At 39.7% G+C, this 27,047-nt stretch overlaps 1 protein-coding gene across 11 annotated transcripts in view; it reads right to left on the reverse strand.

The window, feature by feature from the left end:
• The window catches only part of pou3f3b (POU class 3 homeobox 3b), a 181,156-nt gene that overhangs the window by 2,188 nt on the left and 151,921 nt on the right, over window positions 1-27,047 (reverse strand). Inside the window, exons 1-5 of one of the 11 annotated variants that reach the window (XM_037761739.1) lie at window positions 22,344-24,839; window positions 21,989-22,069; window positions 11,816-11,994; window positions 4,257-4,318; window positions 4,041-4,102 (exon numbers count right to left, since the gene is read on the reverse strand). In XM_037761739.1, coding sequence (XP_037617667.1) covers window positions 4,315-4,318; window positions 11,816-11,994; window positions 21,989-22,069; window positions 22,344-23,510 — 1,431 coding nt within the window. In that variant the 5' untranslated portion in view covers window positions 23,511-24,839 and the 3' untranslated portion in view covers window positions 4,041-4,102; window positions 4,257-4,314. Of the gene's footprint in view, window positions 1-4,040; window positions 4,145-4,256; window positions 4,319-11,815; window positions 11,995-21,948; window positions 22,070-22,343; window positions 24,840-27,047 lie in introns of those variants that run through there. The other 10 variants (XM_037761738.1, XM_037761736.1, XM_037761737.1 and 7 more) reach the window with 10 other exon arrangements.

Raw genomic sequence — 27,047 nt, forward strand, 5'->3', positions numbered from 1 at the left:
CGTAATATTACGAGAATAAAATCGTAAATTTATGAGAAAAAAAATCATATGTTAAAAATATTCAATAACTTCAGTATTATGCAGTGTAGTACCACCGATATTACTTCACACATCAATGATCTCCTCATAGTTGTACTACAACACTTGCTATATATTAACAAATTATGATTTTGCATAATTTTGGTGAATTTTTAATGGGAAGAATATTCAATAAGTTCAGTATTATGCAGTGTACTACCACCAAAATCACTTCACACATCAATGGTCTCTTCCTGATTATACTTTTTAAACTAATTAAGACATTTTGATGACACCACACTTTATAAAAGTGAACTTATTGAATATTTTTCCCATGAAAAATTCACCAAAATTATGCAAAAGCATATTTTTTTCCGAACTAAGTGTTGTAGTACAACTATGAAAAGATCATTGATGTGTGAAGTAATTTTGGAGGTACTACACTGTATAATACTGAAGTTATTGAATATTTTTCTAGTAACTCAAGGGAATGAGTTACTAACTTGAGGGAACGAGTTCATACAAATTTTCTCCTCAGGGTCTACATCTGTAATATTTAAAGCATCAGAAATGGAAAACAAATACGGGAAATAAAAAAGGTTTATAAATCATCTTTTTTTTTAAAAATACCCCAAAAAACAAAACAAACAAATACATGAACAGAAACAGAAACAGCACACAAATAAAAGGAAAAAGAAGAGATTGAAGTGGATGATCTAAACCACATTACAGCAAATGCCTGAAATGACAAATGAGTCAAATAAAAATGTGTAAAAGAAAAGAACATTTTAAAACAATCGAGTATTGTGATTTATTGGCTGCTTCAATCACACTGCTTTTTTTTTTATCTCTTCGACATCAGTCCACATCAAATCACACTGTCACAGCTCATTGAAAACTTGTGTTGATCAGCATGATCATGGCAATTCATCAAAGCATGCTGGCCACATGGTGCAGCTAAAAGCTAAATCTGCAGTGATCCAGCATGCTAAAACAATTCCTCATGTGCTGGTTTGAGGTTGTAAATTAACACCAGCCATCGCCTAAATCTTAAACGCAAAACTTGTTTGTCTACAGTTTAAAAAATGACTAAATTCACCTGTCATTTTCACTACTTTACCATCAGAAATATGCAGAAGAAAGATCTTTAAATCTGCTTAATTGATATTGAATTAATCAGAGAAACAATTTGTTTCCTCCCAACGTTTCAGACTTTAACACCACATGATCGACATGTTCGGCGCCAGTTTTTTTGTTGCATTCAAGCAACTATCTGAAACCACTTTGACCCCAGAGAGGCCACAATATTGCACTTGTAAAGCTCTGATGCCCTGTCCGGTTTAATGCGAACTGCATGTGAGCACCATCTGTCTCGCATGTAAAAAATCACTGACAACAGCAGGGGTACTGTACATGTCACGCCACAGGATTTAAAGCAGCCGATCCACATGAGTTATCAGAAATAACACAATGAAAAATGCTCCGTCACCGTCTGCCAAACACGCTGGCAAGGCTGCGCATAAAACAGATTGTTTTGCATATGTGGTGCAGTCGGTGCTGGGCAGCGCAGAGATGGATTAACACAACATTTTGTGTGGATTTCTTGAATAGACGAGCTGCAAACTGCCACCTTCGCCAAACTTCATTCCTCACAGTACAACACGTCCTCTGTGCAACCACAGTTTTACCATTCTGGATGTTGCAGCAGGAGGTCAGGTGCCTTGCTCAACAGCAGGCTCATGCCATCATGCTTTATCTGACCTTTAATGCTGCTTAAAATATTTAATAACTCATCTGTTCCTCTCAGCCTTCCCCTAGAGTTTTTATAATTACCAAATTTTTACAGTCATTTTATTCACATTTAACTTGAGTCTTGAGATACTGTGTCTATGATCTTATTTATCCTATTTTAACGCTTTTAATCACGTTTTTATTTGTGTGTAAATTGTTTTATTATGATTGTTTTACTCATTATGTGAAGCAGCGTGAGATTTTGCTGGATTTTAAAGTTTGCTATATAAATTAAATTCATTATTATTATTACGTCCACTGTTCATGTTTTATTTTCACCCTATGTTACTATGCATGTTATATTTTTGTATTTTTTAATCCTATATGTGTTTATGTGCAGGGCTATGTATACATTTTAATTACCCCACTGCGTATGAATAAAGTTATTAAAGTGACAGAGACTCTGCAGGTGAATAGTTATGTTTAAATATGTAAATGAGGCGTCATCTAATGCTAACTTTTGGTGAATTTAGGAGAAATCTGCAGACATAAACAGACAAAGTAGTAAATAAACACCTTAATATGTATTTGCTCTTTCCTCTAGTCTGAAAGAAGACATATTATGGAAGCAAAATAGCCTAAAATCTCAATGTTTATGATGTATATGATGTCAAAACACCTTCATGTGTCTTGCAAATGTATATTAATCCTCTGTTGTTCTCTATGAAACTGAATTATTTTAATATCTGCGTTGAGAAGTTGTCGGTTATGAGCTGAATTTCAAGTTTCAAACTGACTTTTTGTTCATCATTTACAATTAAAGATGTGTTTGCCAGTTATAATGTATGCAAATAGGACTTCCTTTGGTTAATCATATAACTTGTGGAGAAGCTCCAGCCTCTTCCCCCTCTCAGTGTGTGTGTGGTGTGTGTGTGTGTTTTGGGCACAGTGGTAGCCTATGCTGTGTTTACAGATCAATGCTGTGTGTCTTCACTTAGATTACTTTGATAGAGTTGGAACAGGAACACGGGGAGATTAATCAAAGTGAAGGGGCACTGACTCCCGGCCCGTGCCAGTCGATACGGCCGCGTGGTTAATTTGCCCCGAGGAGGGCTGTCGTCAGGCAGATGATAAACAGTGTTTGCCCCGTTTTTTAGCCACGAGCGTGCTGCTCACCAAGAAAAATAGTTTCGACCCATGGTCTCTAATTTACAGTGGGGGGTGAGAGGTGGGACATTAATCATCCTTCTGCTGTGGCCCGTCTCTGACAGGCGAGCCACCGTGGGTGGATTGGGTGGAGATATTCGTTTGGAGAGCTCACTGTGGACTCGGGTAAACCCTGTTCTGCAATGTTTTCATTTCACAAGTTTGTTAACGAAAGGATGCACCTTGTTAATGAGAACCAAACATTGAGAATGGTGAATTTGCACTGAAAACACGTGAAAGTAAAAGGGGGTTTAATTTAGGGAACCTTATGGGCGTCTGTTTTCATGCTTGGCATGTGCCACCAATGCTTCATACGAGGCTGCAGCTCAGTGCCAGGCATTAGAGAGCTGGCTCCCATCCAGCTGTTCCCACAGATCTCCATATGGACAACAGGGATTCCAGCACCGTCTTGAAAAGGAAACGCCACAATAGGCAACACTGACCTCCTCTTAATTTGCCCCGTCCCCAGATTGAGCGACATCCTTTCTAATTGTACGGCTAAAACAGAGATGGAGCAAGAAATAATGGAGGATATGACACCGTGGAGCTGAGCCAAGTCCGCTCCTTCCCCCCTCTTTCCCAAGGATGGAGTGCTGGAGAATCGAGGGCTTATAACAGCAGCGAGCTGAGGCTTTGCTCCAGTCATCATTTCCATGCTGCTTTACGCTGATTCCCTAATATCCTTAGCGCCTTGCGTAGGGATAAGCCCATCGTGCCGAAACATGGCTGTCATGCCTATAAACCGTTCACGGCTCTAAAGAATCCATTATGGTTGCTCCACAAACATGGGGACTCAAAGGGCCACTTTGCTCAAGCTCATTTACTCTTTTAAGGAGTATTTATTTACCCTTAGTGCGGCGATGGAAGGGATCTCCAGTACGCTACAATACATCACAGCGGGATGTAGAAATGGTGTATTTAAGTATAAGTGGTCATTTATGCCATGAATCACACATCTTTAGTAGACTTAGCTGCGTATCTTTATGGAGCACGTGTTGATCTGGCAGCACACAACATATAGAAATGTGCAGACATTTCCCTGCAGAATAAAAAGGAATGGTATTGTTCCTTAAGTGTTGTCTTACCTCTGTCAGTTTTAGGGGATCCGTTACCTCTGCAGGTTAATTTCCTCCGGTGCCCACCCGTTCTGCAAATGTCACAGCTGCTATACTGTAAAACACAACATGAACTGAACAGTGCATGAGTACAAACGTGATTTAAAACCAATTTAATGTCATCCAGGATACATATATATTTCTCAGGTTTCATCAAATGTGTGAATAATAAAGGTAAACACCGACCTGTTACTATGATGCTCCTCTCTCACATCACACTGATCTCACCTTAGAGGACGTCTTCTCACCTGTACACACACACACACAGACACGACCAGCATCAGTTGCTAACATACAGGTTGTAGGTTGCATTGCCATCGCTAATTCCATTTTCATTCCCAGTCCTATTCCCATATCTATTTCTATTCCACATTGTTATTTCCATTCATATTATATACCAATTTCTATTCTTATGCCTCTTTCTACTTCCATTTCTTTTACATTCCTGTTACCATTTCATTCCCCGTTTCTATTCTTATTCCCTTTTCTATTGTTATTCCTGTTCATAACTTTATTCCTGTTCATATTATTACTCCTATTTCCATTTCCCTTCGCGTTTCTCTTCGTATTCCTCTCTCTACTTCCATTTCTTTTACATTTTATTCACATTAGTGTTCCCCATTTCTATTCATAATATAATTCACATTCTTATTCCCATTTGTATTCTTATTCCTGTTCTCATTTCTACTCCCATTTCTTTCCCCATTCCTATTCCCATTCTAGTCTTGCTCCGATTCAAAATCCCATCCCTATCTCTACTCATATTCCCATTTCCCTTCTTAATCTTATTCCTATTCCGATTTCTTTACCCATTCCTATTCCCATTTTACTCTTGCTCCAATTCCCATTTCTTTCCCCATTCCAATTCCCATTCCTATTCCTATTCCCAGTCTAGTCTTTCTCTGATTCAAATTCCTACTCACATTCTTTGCTTTATCCTATTCCATTTCATTAATTGTCATTCCCATTGCTTTTCCTATTCCCTCTTTGATTGTTGGTGTTATTTTGTTACTAATACTACTATTATAATAATACTACCACTACTCTTATAGTTTATACTGCTACTATGCCGTTACTATAATACAGAGTACTACTACTACTACTGTTCTATGTGTATACAGTGATACTGGAGCCCTGCAGCAGTGTGTTACGGTCCACTGTGTAGTGTCAGGCTAACACTCACAGTTATCTTTGTGGGAGGTAAACCACGTTATAAGCTACGGTTCAGAGCTCTGTCAGAGATTACTCATCCCCCTTCTCTCTCACACACACACACACACCACACACACAAACACACACAGACGCACACACACATCAATTTGTAGATTATCAACAAGTATGGTCATTGAGTGGAAATTAATTTGCCACTGGTAATGGATAGAGACATTTTGCTGAGATGCGTAAAAACAGCTGAACTGCCAGCGATTACCTGCTGGAATCAGCCTTCATCAATATCAGGATAATTACAAAGCACTTCTGGCAGTGCGTGAAATGAACGGTGCGTGCAACAGATTGGGCAGTGGCCATAGATGTCTGCAGATATTAGGCGTCCTCCTCAGAGCGGCTCCACGGGGGGAGAAGGATACCTGAACAGACTGAAGCTGCTGCTGCTGCTGCTTCTGCTGCAGCTTCAGGAGCAAGTTTCAAAGTAAAACAGAGAACAGTCACAACACAGCTGACTGTGACTGAATCTAATACAAGTGCACAGCCACAGGATTACAATGAAATAGATCAGAGAGCACAGGAATTTGTCTCTTTGCAGTGTTTTTGTGTCTCTAGTAGTAGTTTTGCCCCCTTTTAGTAGTCGTTAGGAGTCTTTGTGGCTGTTTTGCACTTCTTTGTGCAAGTTTGTAGTGATTTTGTTTCTCTTTGCAGCTGTTTTGCCCCTTTTCATAGTTGTTGTGAGTTGTTTTGCATCTCCTCGTAGTTGTTTTGTGTCTATTTGCAGCTGTTTTGCATCTCGTTGTAGTGTTTTTGTTTCTCTTTGCAGCTGTTTTGCCCCTTTTCATATTTGTAGTGAGTCTCTTTGAGGTTGTTTTGGTGTATTTGTTGACCTGACACTTTGGGCCTGTTCAGTAATCCATGACCAAAAGGTCCATTTAGTAACTGTTGTGGAGCTTTTGATTGTATCATAACATCTTCCTCGGCAGGTAGAATTTTGTTGATGTTGAATCTGCCTTAAAAGTTGGGGTTTAAAGAGTTTAATTTAGATATGAAAGTGGCCGAACTTTAGGCAAATTTAAGATAATCGGAAAGTTGTATCTGCGTGCAGCATAGCAGAATGGAGAGGAAGGAAATGTCTATAAAACAGGGCACTAATAAGATTAAAAGACTCGTATCTCTTCAGTGTCCACAGCGATGCTGGTGATCAGAGTGATGGGATTCTGTAAGGTGGTTTTTGAGTCTGGAAGGAGGGGGAGTAAAGGAAGGGTGTTCAGGGTGTCGATCCCTGTCTTTCCCAGACTTCACTTCCATCTCTCACATGGAACCACTTTGGCTGTCCCCACCTCCCCCCTTGCCCTCTCCTCTCGGTCCTCTCAGACAGCGGGCTGGAGGCAGTATTGGGTTTCCTCTCCAGCTGAAGGGTTACTTCAGTCCATCTCTGGGATGAAAAGATGACTATTTCCCTCCCCGTCTTCCATCCGACTCTTTTTTCAGGTGAGAGGCTCTGGGAGGAAGGAAACCATTACATGCCGGGGTGAGCCGGGGCCTGGAGACGCAGCTGCCACTCCTGCGAGGCCTGTCGGGGAGGAAGAGGATCGGGATCCGACACTGGACGGGGAGAAACCCGAGATCTCTGGAAACGGCTGGGAACGACCCAAGAAAAACTTCCGCTGCCCCTCCACCATCCTCGTCTCATCCTGTCCTGTCCGAAAGTGTTTCCCATAATGGTCTCAGTCTGCAGAGGTTCCCTAAAGGCCCGCAGACTGTGTGAAAGCATGAATACACAGAAACCACGTATACATATACAAGTTCTGAGGTTATACCACATAGAAGCAGCGATGGAGGTTTATGTTAATGTGTTCAGCGGTGTCTGTGACCTCCTCGTATTCCTGTTTTGGCTGCACAGACACCTCCAGGTTTGCAAAGACTGATGGAAACCAGGCACAGCTGTTGGGCTCTGCGGTGGAGCGACATTTACATATCTGGGTGAATTTTCTAAATGCCGGGCTGGATCTGAAAAGTCAGGGGAAATTCCATCACTACAGAGAGCGTTTTCATATTGTTTCCATTTCATCTGGACGGACGCTTCGAGCGAGCTCTCTCGCATGCAGTCGCACATCAATCACTGCCTTATTACAGAGGGGGATTTGGCGGAAAATAATGCTTTTTATCCGAGCAATGGGATTGTATAATTGCCGCTCGTTTTGACCTCGTGCTGGAATGTGAGGCAGTTTGACGGCATCTACACCCCGTTGCTTTGTCTGCAATTTGTTGTTCTCTATCCAGTGAAGCGTACTTAGAAGAGAATCTGTGCTGAATGCAGTCTGTTGCAAACTATTTGGGTTGAAATTAAGGCTGTCAATCGATTAAAATATTTAATTGCGATTAATCGCAAATTAATCACACATTTTTTATCTGTTCAAAATGTACCTTAAAGGGAGATTTGTCAAGTATTTAATACTCAAATATGTTGCTTTATGCAAATGTATGTATATATTTATTATTGTAAATCAATTAACAACACAAAACAATGACAGATATTGTCCAGAAACCCTCACAGGTACTGCATTTAACATAAAACAATATGCTCAAATCATAACATGGCAAACTGCAGCCCAACAGGCAACAACAGCTGTCAGTGTGTCAGTGTGCTGACTTGACTATGACTTGCCCCAAACTGCATGTGATTATCATAAAGTGAGCATGTCTGTAAAGGGGAGACTCGTGGGTACCAATAGAACCCATTTAACATTCACATATCTGGAGGTCAGATGTCAAGGGACACCTTTGAAAATGACAATGACAGTTTTTCCTCGCCAAAATTTAGTGCAGGTTTGCAGCGTTCTTTACCCTTTTTCACGACAAACTAGTATGACATGGTTGGTACCGATGGATTCATTAGGTTTTCTAGTTTCATATGATACCAGTATCTTCACTTTAGCTCTAAAAGTGAGACCGCTACAACCTAAAATCAAATGAGTCTATTGATAAGAGTAACAGCTGATTTTTCCTCTATTTTTGCACAATGACAAACTGCATAAACATTAGGTGCATTTTAACGGTAGTGAGTACAATTCTTTCTATGTAAATAAGTGGTCTTTTCTTGGAGGAAAGAGCTACTCGGCATCTCACCAGGTGACAAATTGCCGGAGTGATTGAACTGAGGGACTAGTTGCTGGGTTAATATCTACCATTGATCTTCCCATTGATCATTTGTCCCCCACTAATGACTGTGACCGGACTGATTTTAAATAATATGTCTCGCTTGTAACCCGACATCAGAGGAGGGGATGAGGATTTCTCGGGGAAGGAAACTGCTGCGAGAAATCAGCTTGAAAGGCCAGAAGGAAATTGAGACAATATTAAAAAGAAAAAGGTTCAATCTGTGAGTTTTTTTTTTTCCTCCCTGCTGATCAGAAGGGCTGCAGACTACCGCTGGGCTCCTTAACATCTGGTTGGGCAATTTACCCCGCTCTGACGACTGGAAAGGTTAAACCACTAAAATCTAATATTTGCCTAGAGGGGGTCAAGGCACTGCAATTACAAGGTACAATCGGCAGGGCTAATCAGCTAGTAGCGCGTACCGGGGGCTCGGCTGGGCAAATAAGCCCTGATCAGAAGCACTGTTCTCTGCCTCTTCTGTTTACTTATTAAACCCTGTTCTCATGTTCAAGGGCCCCTCTGGCCCCACACACCCCCCGAGGCACATGGGAGTAAATTTAGCTCAAATGGGACTGCGCCACTTGGCGAGAAAGTAGCCTCCCGTGTTAATCAGTATCTGCGGCCTTTTGTTGCGAAATGATCTCAAATTACTTTCCTCCAATCTGGCATGCATTAACACCTCGGGACGGATAGGTGCACCCGGAGGAAGTGCGGACACTGACGGCGGCCTGCGTCACGTCTCGGAAGGATGTGTGTGTGCACCACGACGCTGTTTACATGATTGCTCTTTGACACACATCCCCTAATTGACTGAGTATCAAGTGCGGGATTAGTGTATAATATATCAGAACTGTCTGGCGCGCAACACTTTTGAACAAGGCTCGGGGAACAATTACTGGTAATTAAATATGTGCCAGTTACTGGAAAAGATAATTATGTCCTTGGTGTATAACACCAATTAATTACTTTTATTTCAGCGAGCAAAGCTTTTAAACGGCGGCGGAAGCCATTCGAATGGTGTTTGAGTGCAAGCAACCTCTGTGTTTGCTGATGTGTGAGTCGGAGAGGAGCGTTCGCTACAGCAGATGCAGACGTCGTGGCTTCAAAAACAAGCGTAAAAACTCTTGCGTTGGCTGCAAACAAGCTCTGCCTTAATGTTTTTACCTCTCCGTCCTCAGGCATTAAACATTGACATAATAGGGTGAATGAAACAGAGCTCAACTCTCTCCTGCTAAGAGGATTGGTCAGATTGAGCCTACGAGGAGTCATGAGCTCTTCACCACACCGAGATAGCGGCTCCAGATTAGCTCCAAACATCCCAACAAACACGCTCTCATTCACATATCAAATGTACGGATTAGCGAATGATCTCATTTCAGGCGTCCGCGTCTAATGTCTAACTTGGAAATACCTGTGGCCGATCATTAGTAATCTATTAAACCCAAAGGCCTAGAAATGGTTACACTGCAAACCCCTCGGAGCCAAACGTTGCTTTTCCAACCACCCCCCTCCTCGCTTTGGTTAATGAGATACAGAATCAGACGGCCTGAGCGTGCTCTCTCTCCCTTCACCTCACTCTTTCTCTTTCCTCTCTCTGGTCCTGCAGCACACACTACAGTCATTCTTTATCTCTCCACTCCTGCACCAACAGCTTAATCCACGCATCCATGCAGTCTCCGCAAACAATCAGTCAGTCAGGAGTGTGTCGCCGTGTGTGTGTGTGTGCTCATGCTTATGTCTTTCTTCTTCTTTTGCTCAAATGTCGAAGTGTAAATAAAACTAAATATGTGTGTATATCCTGCAAGTGTATGGTGTGTCTATAAGCCAACGTGTGCTTGCAGGTGTACCAATTAAACCATTACATTTTAGGGTTAAAAGCAGCCCCTTTGCACGAAAAGGCGTATAAATGACAGGATTGCACATTGCACATGATAATGTGCAAAGCCAAAGTGTGCAATATGAACGCCGCTCTTGCTTTTGGCGTGTCATTTGTATGCCGTGTAGTCTGTACTGACTGCAATGTAAATGCATCCGTGTAAATATGCTACGCTCAGAGCTAGTGATGTAGAATAAAAAGCGCTCATAGTGGCACACTATTACACCGTTAGTGACGTGTTTTCCGTACTTATGTTACGTTGTTGCCGTACATATTTTACTTAGTTTGCGTATTTATTTTAAGCCCAACCATGACGATTTCCTAACCCTAACTAAGTGGTTTTGTTGCCTAAACCTAAGCAAGTGTTTTAGTTTACTTCACAACATTAAGCACGTGTTTACTGCGACCAAAATGTGATTCTGAGGGGTCTGGCAAAGCGTCAGTATGTGACAAGTTGGGATGAGAAAATTGGTTTAATTGTATGGGAACGTAATATTGTAGGAGACAGAGCTGCAGGAAACGATGCGTGCATCATCTGACGGCAATACAATTTCACAAATAAAAGCTAATGTCTCACCAGAATTTGCAATTTCTGGGGTTTTTTTTTGCAGCTGTGAGTCAAACTTCTTTTTCCTTTTGATGCACTGCTCTTCAGGACACTAGTTTGCATCAACAGTTCACTTCTCAGTAGTTGAGTTTTGAGTAGGTATCACTAACTATGTGTTAAAACCTGCTTAGACTTAGGGTGTAGTTGGGACTGGAACACATCTTTGGTTTCTGGTTGAGGTTAGGGAAGATTGATTTTATGGTGAGGCATGTCGTGGTTTTGGTTGAGGTTAGGGTAAGTCTCTAGGGATGTAAGTGAATGCAGTGCATCTGTTTGTTCATGAATGTGATTTTTTCATTTGATGTCTTTCTTGTATTTTCATGCAAAAATGTGAATCTGTTGATGTGCAAATAAGACCACAACACCATATGTGTGCACCATGAGTATGCATGTGCAAGTACATAGTGCGTGTTTCTAAGCCAAAATGCATATATTGCACATGCAGTATGCACATGTGGATTTATTGTACAGCATGTGTTTTTGCAGGGGTACAAAACTCTGTTCACATAAGGTCACATAATGGGGACTCATTACCCATTTAGGGACAAAACGTCACCACAATGTCGTCCTAAATGACAAAAACAAGTTTGTGCATGAGTCTCCTCATGATTGGAAGCAAATGCACGACTATATTCACGTCTTTCTTGTACGTTTGAGTCAGAACGTGCTTATGATGGTGTGAAAATGTAAAGGTATGCGTGTGTGTGTGTCCTAGCATGCATGTGATGCTTATGCAGGTGTGTGTGTGTGTGTGTGTGTGTGTTAGCTCTCTGGAGGGACCCGGTGTGTGTCACGCCGGGCCCGGCTCCCCCTGGATCTAAGCAGTATTGACAAACCCATCAGAGTCGGTGATGCATCGGACTCCCCGCTCGCTCCCCTCCGCCTCACCCTCCCCGCCCTCAGCGGCGCCGCGGGGCCGTGCTGACATGCTGTCACCTTGGTAACTGCTGCCAGAGCGAGCGGCCTGCCGGGATGGCTGACCCCGAGCTGCTGGCCGGACGGCGGGCTGCGGCGGGAGATGTCACCGGCGGACCCCTGAGGACCGCCGACCCCTGCCTCTGTCCCCGACCATCGATCCGTCTGCTGCTGAGATCCGTCACCGCCCGGGACGCTCGCTGGGAGAGGACACACACACATATGAATACAAAATACAGACACACATTCATGTACATTCAAACACACATATATACTTTAATGTGACGTAGGAACTCTCCCAGAAAGCCAAACTAAAGTCCTCCTCCATGTTTGTGCTCATAAGCAGAAAGTCCTGGCACGCCTTCGCAGATTTCTTCTTTTCTACTTTTTCGAGGTTACCAAGTCATTACTTGGCATCTCCTGAATCCCCCTCTCTGTACGATCGGCTCTCGGAGCCAACACAAACAGCGATTGTTGGCAGCGGCCCGTCAGCGGCTGTGGGCGTCAGTCTCCACCAATGTTCGGAGTCTCTTTGAAATGCCGACCAGCTTTTTGACACGAGGCTTCTGGAAGCAGCCGCTGCTGGACGCGGGGCGGCGGCCGGGTTCAAATCTCAGCGGAGGGGGATTATGGGTAGGGACCAAGAAGTTAGCTGAACTTCCTATCACGAGGCAATTTGTTCAAAGATAACTTTATGGACACATGCCACCAGGTCCTGAGAACGGGAATATTATTCAGAGTACTGCTGCTTCTCTAAAGGAAACGTTGCACCGTGTGTCAAACTCTGACACCTAAAATCTGATTATGACATACATCTAAAAACGCCAGTTTAAAAAAGGAGCAGCCTACTAGTGGTGTAATGTAACAAAGTAATAATACTTGAGAATCTATATTAGGGCTATCAAAGTTAAAGTGATAATAACGTGTTAGATACTGGCATCATATGAAACTAGAAAAACCTAATGAACCCATTGGTACCAACCATGACAACTCAGCAGGAGGTGAAGATACTGGTGTCATGAAACTAGAAAACTTAAGGAATCCAGGAGGATAAATAACGCTCCAAACTTGCGCAAAATTTTGGCGAGGAAAAACTGTCATGTCCATTTTCAAAGGGGTCCCTTGACCTCTGACCTCAAGATATGTGAATGTAAATGGGTTCTATGGGTACCCACGAGTCTCCCCTTTACAGACATGCCCACTTTATGATAATCACATGCAGTTTGGGGCAAGTCATAGTCAAGTCAGCACACTGACACACTGACAGCTGTTGTTGCCTGTTGGGCTGCAGTTTGCCATGTTATGATTTGAGCATATTGTTTTATGGTAAATGCAGTTCCTGTGAGGGTTTCTGGACAATATTTGTCATTGTTTTGTGTTGTTGATTGATTTACAATAATACATATTTACATACATTTGCATAAAGCAGCATATTTGCCCACTCCCATGTTGATAAGAGTATTAAATACTTGACAAATCTCCCTTTAAGGTACATTTAGAGCAGAAAAAAATTGTGCAAATAATCACGATTAACTATGGACAATCATGCGATTAATCGTGATTAAATATTTGCATGCAATGTAAGTACATTTAATATCAGAAAATTACTTTTAAGTACAGTAAATATCAGATAATTTAAGACTTTTTCTCCAGTAATATTCTAATAGGTGACTTTAACTTCTACTGAAGTCATTTTCTGGTTAGATATCTGTACTTTTACTCAAGTGTACATTCAGGTACTTCATCCACTGCTGCTCAGATTACTTTTGGTATATTTGTTGATATAATTTCTTCTTCTACAACTGAAATACAGCATGTAAGACTTGCACAAGATGCTCCCTTATTGTAGACACCATCAGCACCAACAAAGAAGCCTTTACTCTCAATAATCCTCCAATACTACTACGTGTTTTTGTGCAGATGCTTTCCAAACACATGCTCTCCTCTGACTGAAAAGCTGCCTCTCTCTCCCTCTCTCTCTCTCTTTCCCTCAGTGTCACATGCATAAACAACAGGAGAAGATGTGAAAGATCACTAACTAGCTTCCTGGTTCCCATGGCAACCAATAAAGCAGGGCCGGGGCTGTCTTTTATGGGGGATCATGATGCAGGCGGAGGGGTGGAGCACGTGTTCAACCCAGGGCTGAAACAAGATACACACAGTGTCTGTGTGTGTGTGTGTGTGTGTGTGTGTGTGTGTGTGTGTGAGAGAGAGAGAGTGAATAAAACATGCTCAGACTAAAACTGCACACAAACAGAAACCAACTAAGGTGGAAACATGACGTCAGGAACAGTGCTGTCACTGTCCTATTAACCATATGTGAGTCCAAAATGTCAACTTCATTTATCTGAAGGAGGATTGTCTCAACCCATAAAGGAAATCACCACATTTAGAGATTTCCACTGGACAGATACAATGAGTAGAATAACTAATGTTACGGAGGCTCACATATAAACATATACAAGAACAACTTGGCCAGACTTGACCTCACTTACACCGTCATTTGCATGTCCTGCCTATAGAAAAACACCTGTTTAGACTGACAGATAGATACAGTTCCTATGGTGTATGTCATTTAAAAAGGAAAACATAAGGAAATCAGAGTAAAATGCTAAATGATGATTATAGGGCAGCAAAATTAATCCAAATTTGATCGAAATCACAATATGTCCTACTGCCATTGTTAAATCGCAGGATGCACAATATTTGTTAAAGGCGAAATGTGTCAATATACAATCTTTGTTTGGTACAGATCCTTGCAAAAATCTAGTACAGCCTCGTCTTAGTCGATTAGTCAACTGATCTGTTGTTTTGGTCTCAGTCGACTGAGATTTCTTCAGTCGATTAGTCGTTTTTTAAAGATTTAAAATGGTGCTTTTGTGTGATTCTTTGTGGAGAAACTCAGTTTCACAGATCTGATTAAATCGACTAATCGATTAGTCGACAACATCGTATGAGTGTTCGTCTACTAAGAATTTCTGTGGTCGATGAAAGCCTTAGAAAAACACCACTATAATAATTTTAATATGTGTTTCAATGAAAATGAGAATAAAGATGTAAAAAGTATCATTGTCATAATATCAGTCAAAATAATCACAATTAGACGTTTTTTGCTAAATTGTTCAGCTCTAATGATGATCAACATATTATCATCTCTGTCCAATAAAAACAACGTATTCTCAAATGTGGTGATTTTCGATTTTTAATAGAAATGAATGGATTAAATGTATTTCTTCAAATAGACCCATTGGATCATCTGATACTGTCACAAAACAGAGCTAGAAAGTTAATATGTTTGTAGATGCATGGACAGAGGTGAAATGTATGAACCTGAACAACAACTGGAATATAAATAAAAATACACAAGTCATGCTATTCATAAGTAGTGATGTGCTGTAAATAGATTATTGCCTGCATTGTTTAACACAATAGCAAATAATGAACTTGTAAATGAAAGTAAATAGACTTTGAATTAATTTGTTTCCAGCTATTTCCATTCAGCACTGAATATTTTTAAAAACAGACTTCTGATAAATTAAATAACATTAAGTGCCTTAAAAACAAATTAAGTGTCTACAGACTCTAAATCTTCACATTAAACTACATCTTTATTTATTAACTTTGATTAAATCAGCTGATTGTAGTGGAGATAATGAGAGGAGTGTTTGTATTGTGGAGTTAGACGACCACTGGGTGGCACTGTAAGGTCAGAGAAGCTGCAGAGGAGACATCTACTCCATCAGGAAGGATAGACAGAGAGGATCTGGATTAGAGCTGTGTTTTATTGAGGAGATAATATTTATAAAATCATTAAGGGATTATTGTTTTAATCATTTTGATGTTGATGATTAAAAACGACATGAATAAACTGTTTTTATTCTGCTGTTTAAAGCTTCTGTCTCTGACTGCAACAAACATATAATAACTAAACTGTTTCCTTTTATTTATTTATGAGGAGAATTTAAACTGCAAATAATCACACTAAACATGCGTCTATCCTGCTATAAAGGTGTATTATCAGTGTGTTTATTACTGATGCAACTTCTCCTCCTAATATATCTGAAGGATGAGTTTTAACAAGACTTAGATAAATTAGTGACCAAGCTGAAACACACACACTGCTGACTAAATGTCCACACAAATAATTATTTATTATATATTTGATTTATTTTATATTCTATATTTGTTTTTTTGCAGGACGCTGCTCACTGACCTGCAGCACAGACACAACCAGGATTATTTCTCCTGCCAGAAAAACTTCCAGTTTATAATACTACATGTGTGTGTGTGTGCATGGGGAGAGAATAAAATAAAAAATAAAATAGGTGCTAATAAAGTGCAGAATAGTGCCAATACACTGATACCAAGAGAGTAGAATTAAAAGTATATAAAAGCAATAGAAAGTCAGAAACTTGCAAAAGATTATAGGAATATTATAAGTTTATAGACATTTCGTATGTATTACTGTGTTTTAGTTTAGGCAATATTAGGTTTACTAACTAAAATGCACTTATTGGAATAGACTATAATAAGAATATTATAGGAATATTATCTGGATTATAACGGTGAAACGTCACTACAAACTAAAAATATATATAATTAAATCAAAAGCAGAACATTGTGAGAACAACAGATATTATAAACAGCTATAGGAATAATAATATTATAAACACCTATAATATTAGAGTTTTTTTCTGCCTCGTTTTGTGCAGATGTACTGGAGCATCTTTTTTTGTTGTGAAGTTTAAAGCTCTAAAATGTGAGTTTTTTGCAAGTAAGGTTTAAAGCTTTATTCTCACTTTATTTTAAATATCTAAATATAAAATAATCTTTATTTATAAAAGAAGACTGTCAGTTATAAATGTGTATTAAATCTAACAAAATGTTGTTGAATTAAATGCATTGGAGGAGGAAGAGGAGGGAGAGGAGTCTATAGAGCAGCAGCAGCAGCAGCAGCTTTATGTGCTTTATGAATGCAGACAGGCAGATGAGATGCTGCTGGAGCACATTATACCTCTCTGCTCTGCATCTCCTCCTCCTCCTCCTCTTCCTCCACCTCCTCCTCCTCCTCTACCTCTCCCTCTTCATCCTGCCTGCTCACAAAACCATGACCTTCACAATTTATAGAGAGGAAACCCCCGAGAGTCACGTCATATTTTAAAACGTTCTCCTCTTCTTCTTCTTCCTCTTCTTCTTCTGCTGCCACTTGATACGAGATATTTACATGTTGGCCTATTATCATCTTTTCTCCTCAATTTATACTTTATCTTTTTATTCTGAAAGAAGAGAAAAGGTCCCTTAGATGTAATGTAACCCTCTCTTCTTTATTTATATATAAACCTGAATAATAATAATAATAATAATAAACTGGTTAAACACTTATGATGGCAAATTTATATAAATATAATAATATAATTATATATAGATATAATAACATGTCACAATTGAATTTGTTGACAAAAATAACAACTGCAAAAATATCAATTAAATTAAAATTAAATTAAATAAAAACACCAAACACACTAAGTTTATGATCTAAATAAAATGTAATAATATTATTAATTATTATAAAGTAAAGCAGACTTTTGCATAATAATATACAACAATAATAATAATAATAAAATGCTTGTTTAACACTCATGATGGCCAATTTTTGTATATATAAATATATAAATATAATAAAATAATTAATATGTCCCAATTGAATTTGTTGAAAAAATAACAAAAATAATATTAATTAAATTAAATTAGACTATAGACACTAAGTTTATGATCTAAATAAAATGTTATAATATTAATAATAATAATAATAATAATAATAATAAAGTGAAGCAGACTTTTGCATCCATGGAATCACCCCGATGACAGCAGCACAAATGAAGGCATGAATCAGAGGAATACTTACTGTAAAATAGCAGAATACTGATCTAAAGTCAGCAGACAGAAGGATATATATATATTTATATATTATTTTCTGCAGCAGAGATAAATCCGTGTGGACTCGGAAGAGGAAGACTCCCTGCAGAGAACAGCTCACAATAATCCATATTCATGCGCTGCACACGTGGAGTAAATACAGTATGAGGGTGTGCACATGCACGTCTGCACCGACCTGCCATACATTTACTAGTTAGTAGTCTATTTAAGTGACACTATATCACGTCTGCAAGTCTGCAAAACTGAGTGCATGATATAATAAAAGCATGCATTTATTACACTCTATATATTAGAGTATAAACAGCCTCTATTTAGGTTAATTTAACCGTCTAAAAAGCCATATGCACAGATAATAAGTATAATTAAACGCGTGTATATACAATTAAAAAGTGAAGTAAAGTGTGTGACATGCAACTCTGAAGGTAGCAGCCTTATAATTAAACATATTGCATTATATTTACAAGCATAAAAAATACAAAGCAATATAAAAGTTTAATATTTAAATACACATAAGTTGATATAGGCCTAAAGCTATAATCATATAACTATTATTATAAATATATTACTTTTATTTTTATTCTGTGACTATTATTTTTTAAGGTGCATATATAAATTACTAGAGATTATTTTTATTTATTTATTTTATTTAGTTGCATGTCAGACCGACTGAAGGGCGCTGGTTGTTGATGATGCACATTAAATATTATTATTAATAATAATAATCGTTGCATTAAAAGTTGTGTTTTATCCCTCCACTTCGATGCACACACACACACACACTCACATGCTGCTGCCAACATGGTTTAGAAGAGCCATGCAAAAGGCAAAGCTGTTGGAGAATAGGCGAACCAAAACCCATTATGAGATTTGAAACTCTTTCTGCGTAAAATCTCGCTCTAGATTTGGAGCATTTCTGCAAGCTGATAGGTGTTTTTACTGCACAGGTCCGCTCGCTTTTGGGGGGATTTATTTAGATGAACCTCAAGTGTTCCTCTCTTGGGCTTATCTTAGCACGTCATGTGACTTTGCATTGGTTTTATTATAGAGAGGAGCAGGAGCTGCATGCATAATGAGCATGAGGCCAAAGTGGAGCCTCGCTGCACACATGCTTTTTATTTTTAAACGCATCCATCAGCATGCACCAAATATTATAACACAATTAAATAAACAGTTTTGCATCATAATTATTTTTTTTTCTTGCAAATGCACGAACACACGTGTGTTTAAATTACGCAGAGGAACATAAAGTTTTTGAGTGCACATGTGCAGCCTATAGGCTATACAGCGTGTCTTCTGCTGCCACTTTTACTAATGGAGACAAAGAAAAATGATGCCCACTTTCTCTATATCATTGAATTCAGTTGCTTAGCAACTAGTATGGGAAATCATCCGCGAAATTCAAATCCTGCAAGCGAGAGGACACGTTTTGTGAGTTTTGCTGAATAGGCGAGCGAGACAACTCAAGAAAGGAAAAGAAAGTTTAGAAGCCAGGAAGACATTTTCCTCTTAGAGCCGAGATGAAAAATACTCCCAAGTATTGACCATCATTTAGAGATATTATAGGAGATAAAAGTGCACAAACAAGCGCCTCTTTAGGAGCAGTAATTTTCCTGCACCTCACAAATCCTGCAACAACAAACCAGATATTAATCCGCAGCATGTCAAACAGCACTCCAGCCTGCTGTGGGACAGACACAATCAATAAGCTCTCTGACCCACTGCCACGCATCCTATAACACACACTACATATCTACCTGCAGTGCACACCTGCAGGTTTTGCAGGTTATATGAATGCGGATGGAGTTATGAAGCATTTGCATGCGTAATCTTGCAAAAATGTCGCTGTTGCAATGACTGTAAATCAATTATTTTGCAAAGTATACAGCTTTTTTTTGTTGCGCATGAACCAGGCTATTAATTATGTGTTTATATCAGTATTATGGTACTGAATCTGGACTATAAGCTGCAACGTAAACATGACAAAACATGCATCAACCCTCACTGTTATCCGTTTGAATTTCTCTCTATTTTCTCCACCAAATATCTAAAATGTTGCATGTTTTGCAGGTTATATGAATGGGAATGGAGTTATGAAGCATTTGCATGCGTAATCTTGCAAAGATTTCGCTGTTGCAATGACTTTAAATCAATTATTTTGCAGAGTATACAGCTTTTTTTGTTGCACTAACGAGCGCATGAACCAGGCTATTAATTATGTGTTTATATCAGTATTATGATTCAGAATCTGGACTATAAACTGCAACATGAATATGACATAACATGCATCAAACCCCACTATTATCCGTTTGAATTTCTCTCTATTTTCTCCACCAAATATCTAAAATGTTGCATGTTTTGCAGGTTATATGATGTGGATGGAGTTATGAAGCATTTGCAATGAAATTGCAATGAAAATTTCGCTGTTGCAATGACTGTAAATCGATTATTTTGCAGAGTATACAGATTTGTTTGTTGCACTAATGAGCGCATGGATCAGGCTATTAATTATATGTTTATATCATTATTATGATGCAGAATCTGGACAATAAGCTGCAACGTAAACATGACATAACATGCATCAAAATCCACTATTATCCGTTTGAATTTCTCTCTATTTTCTCCACCAAATATCTAAAATGTTGCATGTTTTGCAGGTTATATGAATGTGGAGTTATGAAGTATTTGCATGCGTAATCTTGCAAAAACTTCGCTGTTGCAATGACTTTAAATCAATTATTTTTCAGAGTATACAGCTTTTTTTGGTGCACTGATGAACGCATGAACCAGGCTATTAATTATATGTTTATATTAGTATTATGGTGCAGAATTTGGACTATAAACTGCAACATAAATATGACATAACATGCATCAACCCGTTTGAATTTCTCTGTATTTTCTGCACAAAATATGTCAAATGTTGCATGTTTTGCAGGTGGCAGGTTAGAGCTCCAGCTTCTCGCCCAAGGCCTCAAGAGGCAGCAGATGTAAACAAACAGGCTTGCCATTGTGCAGGCCTGCTGCAACTGACCGCGATGTTTCATTTAAATGGTAATGCACAGTTATGGGATGATGATAACAAACGCTGCTGGACATTTATGTAAGCTTATAGGCTATAACTTAGGAGCTCTTAGTGCCGTGCATGCTGGAATAAAACGCCATTTTTTATAGTTTAGTAAATACAAAAATATTTAGATTAAAGGTTATCCTCTATAAAGAGTCTTTGTATTCTAATGGAGGTTATTATTAGCTTCATCTGGGACTAAATAGTCCACCATTTTATCTGCATGCAAAAAAATAGCACACCCCTTTTTTAAAAAAAAAGCGAGAAGAATATAAATCTCCAAACACAACATGATTTGCATTTCATTCTAACAAATTTATTGTGTCTCAATCAGCTCGTACGGAACCACTACTGAAAATTAAATTACAATCAAAATTATCACATCAAAATATACCCTTATTACCTAGAACAACGGTCAGCTTATGATGATTTGTGCTCCTTTTAGAAATACAAAATTATAGAACAAAAAAAAATATAAAGAAAGAAGATGAAACAAGAAAAAAAAATAGGGGAAAGCATCTTACACAAGTTTCCTGCAAGGGGAGGGAAATAAATTACCGAATAAAATATTAAAACTGATGAAAAATATAAAGTAAATAAGTCAGATCAGTATCTGATCTAGTGATCTATATTGCCAGTTTTTACAGAGTTTTGTTTATTAAAACCTACCAAAGAATACTGCTTAGAAAGGGCAGCAATAATAGTATATCCACAGCACCCACTCAGTCACACTTGGCAACAGATTTTTTTTCTCAAATAAGTGCAGTTGAAGTCTTTTTCAAATGTCTTATGCTCTGGAAAAAAAAGAGGAAAAATCCACTCATCAAAGTCCTTTAAATAATAATAAAAAAAACTCCAAAAAGAGATGATGATCAGGAGGGGAAAAGTCCTGGTCCTGGTTCTTTCTGGGCCTCAAAAAAAAAAAAAATCCCTAATCCTCCTTGTGTGTGTGTGTGAGTGAAACCATGCAGTCCACTTCTGAGAAAAATAAATCATGATGGAAGCGTCGTGGATGTCACTCTTGTTCTTGTTATTGTTGGAGAAGGCTGTTCAGTCCCATTTCTAAATATACAAAATCTCCTTTTTGTTTCTTCAATCAAACACAGGATAATGAGAGGGAGTATTTTTTGGGGAAGAATAATAAAAAGAATAAAAACAATTTTCCTCTTGGTGTGTTTTTAATGCGCCAAAATTACCTGGTGGAATGAACTTGTAGTTGTCACCCTCTGGTCGCTCGCTTCACTCGCATCTTTTAAGTAATCTACTAAAAAATGCCCCTGAAAGAAAAAAGCAGAAAGGAAACCCTTTTAGGTTAAGACATTTCAGGCGCCTGGAAGAAGAAGAAGAAGGTGCGTTTTTGTTTGGGTTTGGGTTTGGGAGGAAAAAGGGGTTTTTCTTTTTTCTGCATGGTGAAAAATAGATAACATTTTTGCAGTCTCACAATCACAGTATCAAAAAAAATGTGTAATTAATTTCATATAAAATATTTTTCTATGTTTCACTGAACATTCGTTTGCAGTCCATGGAGGGTGGCGGTGTTTCTGCACTCACATTGCCGACCTGAGAGTACACATCCTCGGGCGTCTGAGCCACTCCTGGAGGCGTCATCCTCTTCTCCTTCTGTCTCCTATTGCAAAACCACACTCTAACCACCTCCTTCTCCAGCTGCAAGTTGTCCGCCAGGCCGGTGATCTCCTGCGCCGAGGGTTTTGGGCATTTCAAGAAGTGGCTCTCCAGTGCGCCTTTTACGCTCACTTCGATGGACGTGCGCTTCTTTCTCTTCCTCCCTTGTGCAGCTATCTTGTCGATGCTTGTCGGGCTGCCTGTAGTGGAGTCGGCCTCCTCCAGCCACTTGTTCAACAAAGGCTTCAGCTTGCACATGTTCTTGAAGCTGAGCTGCAGAGCCTCGAATCTGCAGATTGTGGTCTGAGAAAAGACGTTTCCATAGAGGGTGCCAAGCGCCAATCCGACGTCCGCCTGCGTAAAACCCAGTTTGATTCTCCTCTGCTTGAACTGCTTTGCAAACTGCTCCAGGTCATCCGAAGTCGGCGTGTCGTCGTCTGAGTGTTGATCATGGCTGTTGACGTGGTGCTGCTGGTGATGTGCATGCTGGTGGTGATGGTGGTGGTGGTGTGCATCCAGATCTGGAGTGTCCCCCCTCACCAAACCAGGATGCACCAAGCTCTGGCTGCCTGGACTCAGCATGCCATTCACAGTGAACCCTCCAGGTTGGGAGTAGATGAGCGCCTGCTGCTGCTGCTGCTGCTGTTGTGCACCCGAAATGGAGTTAATATGCGCCGCAGTGGTGCTTCCCCAAGCTCCAGCATGCGTCTGATGGGGTGCTAAGTGAGGCGGCCTGTGGTGCAAAGCAGTCCCCGTGTGCAGATCGGAGTTTTTCCCATCCTGCTGCTGCGGACTCGACGACCACGGTGATCCGGCTTCTGCAGCAGCCACCGCGGCTGCAGCTGCTGCGGCTGCAGCGTGCGGCAGGGATGTCACCCACTGGTGCGCGTGGCTCAGCATGTGTCCACCGTTGCCTTGCATAAAGTCACTCTGCACCATCTTGACTGAGGGGTCCCCTCTGTAGACCCCAGACCCAGAAGTCACCGCAGCGCTGCCCGGCTGCATGCCACCACCTCCGGAGTCAGAGTGCACGATGGAGCCGGTGGAGAGGATGCTATTGCTGGGCAGATAAGGATTGGAAGCCGCGGTGGCCATTCCGTCAACCCTTATGAATATGTTTGTGGAGATAAACCCCCTCCTCTTTTTTTTTACAGTCACTTCTTTCTCAAATTCTATCTCATGAATTATTCAAACTTTTTAAAAGTATGAGTAGTTTTTTCGCAATACCATGGACGCGCGTAAAAACGCACAAAAAAGAAGCTGCAAAATTGGTATTTACAACATTTCTAGTTGTGCATGGGAATAAAAAATCCAGGTTTCACCAAAAAGCCCTTTGGAAACCATGTGCAGAAAAGTTTGCTGGGATGAAATTGTGAGCATTAAAATTCAAATATACAGGAAAAAAAAAAAAGAAGCAGCGTCCCATACAAAGTTTTGCAAAAAAACAAAAAAAGCCTTTTGCAAATTCTCCACAATGTACAATCCCCTTTTGGATGTGAAAAACATTAGCAGAGTGTCCTTTTGTAATTCAGTCGCCGAGATTTCTCCCCTCGCTTTATTCTTTTCTCTCTCTTCTTTTATAGCACTGTAGAGCCGTTTCTCTTTGTTCTGTTTTGATGTATATAAACCTGCCAAACCGCAAACTCCCGATGAAGTACAATCCAGTAGAACAGTGCGAGGCGCTGCTCCAGAGCCTCTTCTCTCATTCGCTTGTTCTCTCTCTCCACCTCTCTCTCTCTCTATATCTCTCTCTCTCTCTCTGACAGGACGAGTAGTCCCGCCCCCTTCTGCAGCGTGCCCTCTGATTGGCTACCCATGGTTTGATTGACAGGCCTTGCTCCAGGCACAGTGGACCCTCCTTCCGGCTGTTCCAATTGGCTGATTTTTAATTGCAGTCCAAACAAAACCAGGGGACACAACTTGGTAGTAAATAGTACTAAGGTATTAGTACACAAACACGAGCGGTGACCTCTAGTTTGTGATCATAAAGCTCCAATACATGAAGTACACCTGTTCCGAAGTATATATCTGAATATAAATACATGTTATAGATGGATAAACTCTATTTAACTTCTGTTATTCTTGTTCCAAACCCATGCGTGCGTATTTGGCACTATAAGATCTATTGCTAACCATGATAATTATCTGCTTGTGTAATAGAATATAAGGCGTCCTATACTGCCACGGTTAGAGGTTTAATTCCCTCTGGGCCACCCATGAAAAATACTTAGAATGAAAAAAAGCTTCACTAAATGGTACATGCTTTATCTTGTTGCATTAACCTACATGTAGATGAGGTGCACTACTGAGTTAGTACACAAACACGGACGGTGACCTCTAGTTTGTGATCATAAACATGCACTATCTGCCTTTAAACATGCACTATCTGCCTTTAAACATACACTATCTGCCTTTAAACATGCACTATCTACCTTTAAACATGCACTATCTGCAACCATCTTGGACTCAAACCACTGACGCACTTTACACTTACTTTACACTATACATGCTATATACCACTTTATAGACTGCACATGTACACATACTACATTTATTTATTGACGGACTGTACACACCATGTTTACCCAGTCACTCCGCACAATTGGCTGATTTTTAATTGCGGTCCAAACAAAACTGGGGGACACAACTTGGTAGTAAATAGTACTGAGGTATTAGTACACAAACACCATCGTTGACCTCTAGTTTGTGATCATAAACATGCACTATCTGCCTTTAAACCAGTGGCGACTGGTGGAAAGTTTTCATTGGTGGGGCTGTGCCACATCCAATCAATTTCAGAAAACATCCCGGTATGATTTAATGCAAAAGAAAGTGAAGGTATCAAAAACATATTACTACTTTGCAAGTATATAATTAACAAGTATATAATACTTAGAAAAAAACAACAGTATAAAATGTACTCAGTGGTGGAATGTAACTAAGTACTTATATACAATTTTGAGGTACTTCTACTTTACTTGAGTATTTCCATGTTCTGCTACTTTCTACTTCTACTCCACTACATGTCAGAGGGAAATATTAGACTATTTACTCCACTACATTTATCTGACAACTTTAGTTACTTTACAGATTCAGATTATTAATACAAAATATATTCACATTACAATCAAATTACACATATTACTGGGTGCATTCCATGTTTAAAACACAAATATTGACAATTTGTATAATTTTTATTATTATTATTATTATTAGTAGTAGTAGTAATGTTTTTTTGCGTGTGACTCAGAGAGGGCGGCGCCCTAGCACCCTCTATTGGCTGGCCGCCACTGCTTTAAACATGCACTATCTGCCTTTAAACATGCACTATCTACCTTTAAACATGCACTATCTGCCTTTAAACATGCACTATCTACCTTTAAACATACACTATCTGCCTTTAAACATGCACTATCTACCTTTAAACATGCACTATCTGCCTTTGAACATGCACTATCTACCTTTTAACATGCACTATCTACCTTTAAACATGCACTATCTGTAACCATCTTGGACTCTAAGAACTGGCGCACTTTACACTTACTTTACACTATACATGTGCGTTTGGAACAAGAATAACAGAAGTTAAATAGAGTTTATCCATCTATAACATGTATTTATATTCAGATATATACTTCCAAACAGGTGTACTTCATGTATTGGAGCTTTAAGATAAGATAAGATAAGATAAGATGAACCTTTATTAATCCCCGGAGGGAAATTCAGGTGTCAAAGCAGCAACATAGACAGAGTGAAACACAGGAGAGGTAAATGTTTAAAGGTAGATAGTGCATGTTTAAAGGTAGATAGTGCATGTTTAAAGGTAGATAGTGCATGTTTAAAGTTCTTAAAGTCCTAATAGTTCTCATATTGTGGAGCCTGATGGCCACCAGCATGAATAAATACATGTTATAGATGGATAAACTCTATTTCTCTTCTGTTATTCTTGTTCCAAACTCACATCCAGTGTATTCAAACCCATGCGTGTGTATTTGTCACTATAAGATCTATTGCTAACAATGATAATTATCTGCTTGTGTAATAGAATATAAGGCGTCCTATACTGCCACGGTTAGAGGTTTAATTCCCTCTGGGCCACCCATGAAAAATACTTAGAATAAAAAAAGAAGCTTCACTAAATGGTACATGCTTTATCTTGTTGCATTAACCTACATGTAGATGAGGTGCACTGGTGTGTTAAAATGGGTAGATTAGCATTTCAAAACTACTCACCAGCTCAGGTTAATTGTTTATGAGCATATAAAAGTAAAAAAATCTCTTTAAGGCACACGGGGGAACCATGACACTGCAGCCTAAAAACATAACACAGAGAGGAAGTCATGATTCGAGCCAGTGCAGCTCTTCAGGAGTTAAAACGCACAAAGGTTTGCGGGGATGCTTCCATGCGGAAACACCCCGCACAGGCAACCTCAGTGGAGCACAGTGAAAGAGAAAGTGGCAACCAAAACAAGGGCAAATTGAGCAGTCCTTGGGGGGATTTGTGCGTGCAGAGGGTGGCGGTGCAACGTCTGCTTAAGAAGAAGAGAAAAAAATGGAGAGATATAGCACCACACCATCCCTCAATATGACCCCGGAGATGAATGGGGCCTTTGTTAGTGCGCCTATATGGAC

This window comes from Sebastes umbrosus, chromosome 24 (assembly GCF_015220745.1).
Source record: "Sebastes umbrosus isolate fSebUmb1 chromosome 24, fSebUmb1.pri, whole genome shotgun sequence".
NCBI lineage: Eukaryota > Metazoa > Chordata > Actinopteri > Perciformes > Sebastidae > Sebastes > Sebastes umbrosus.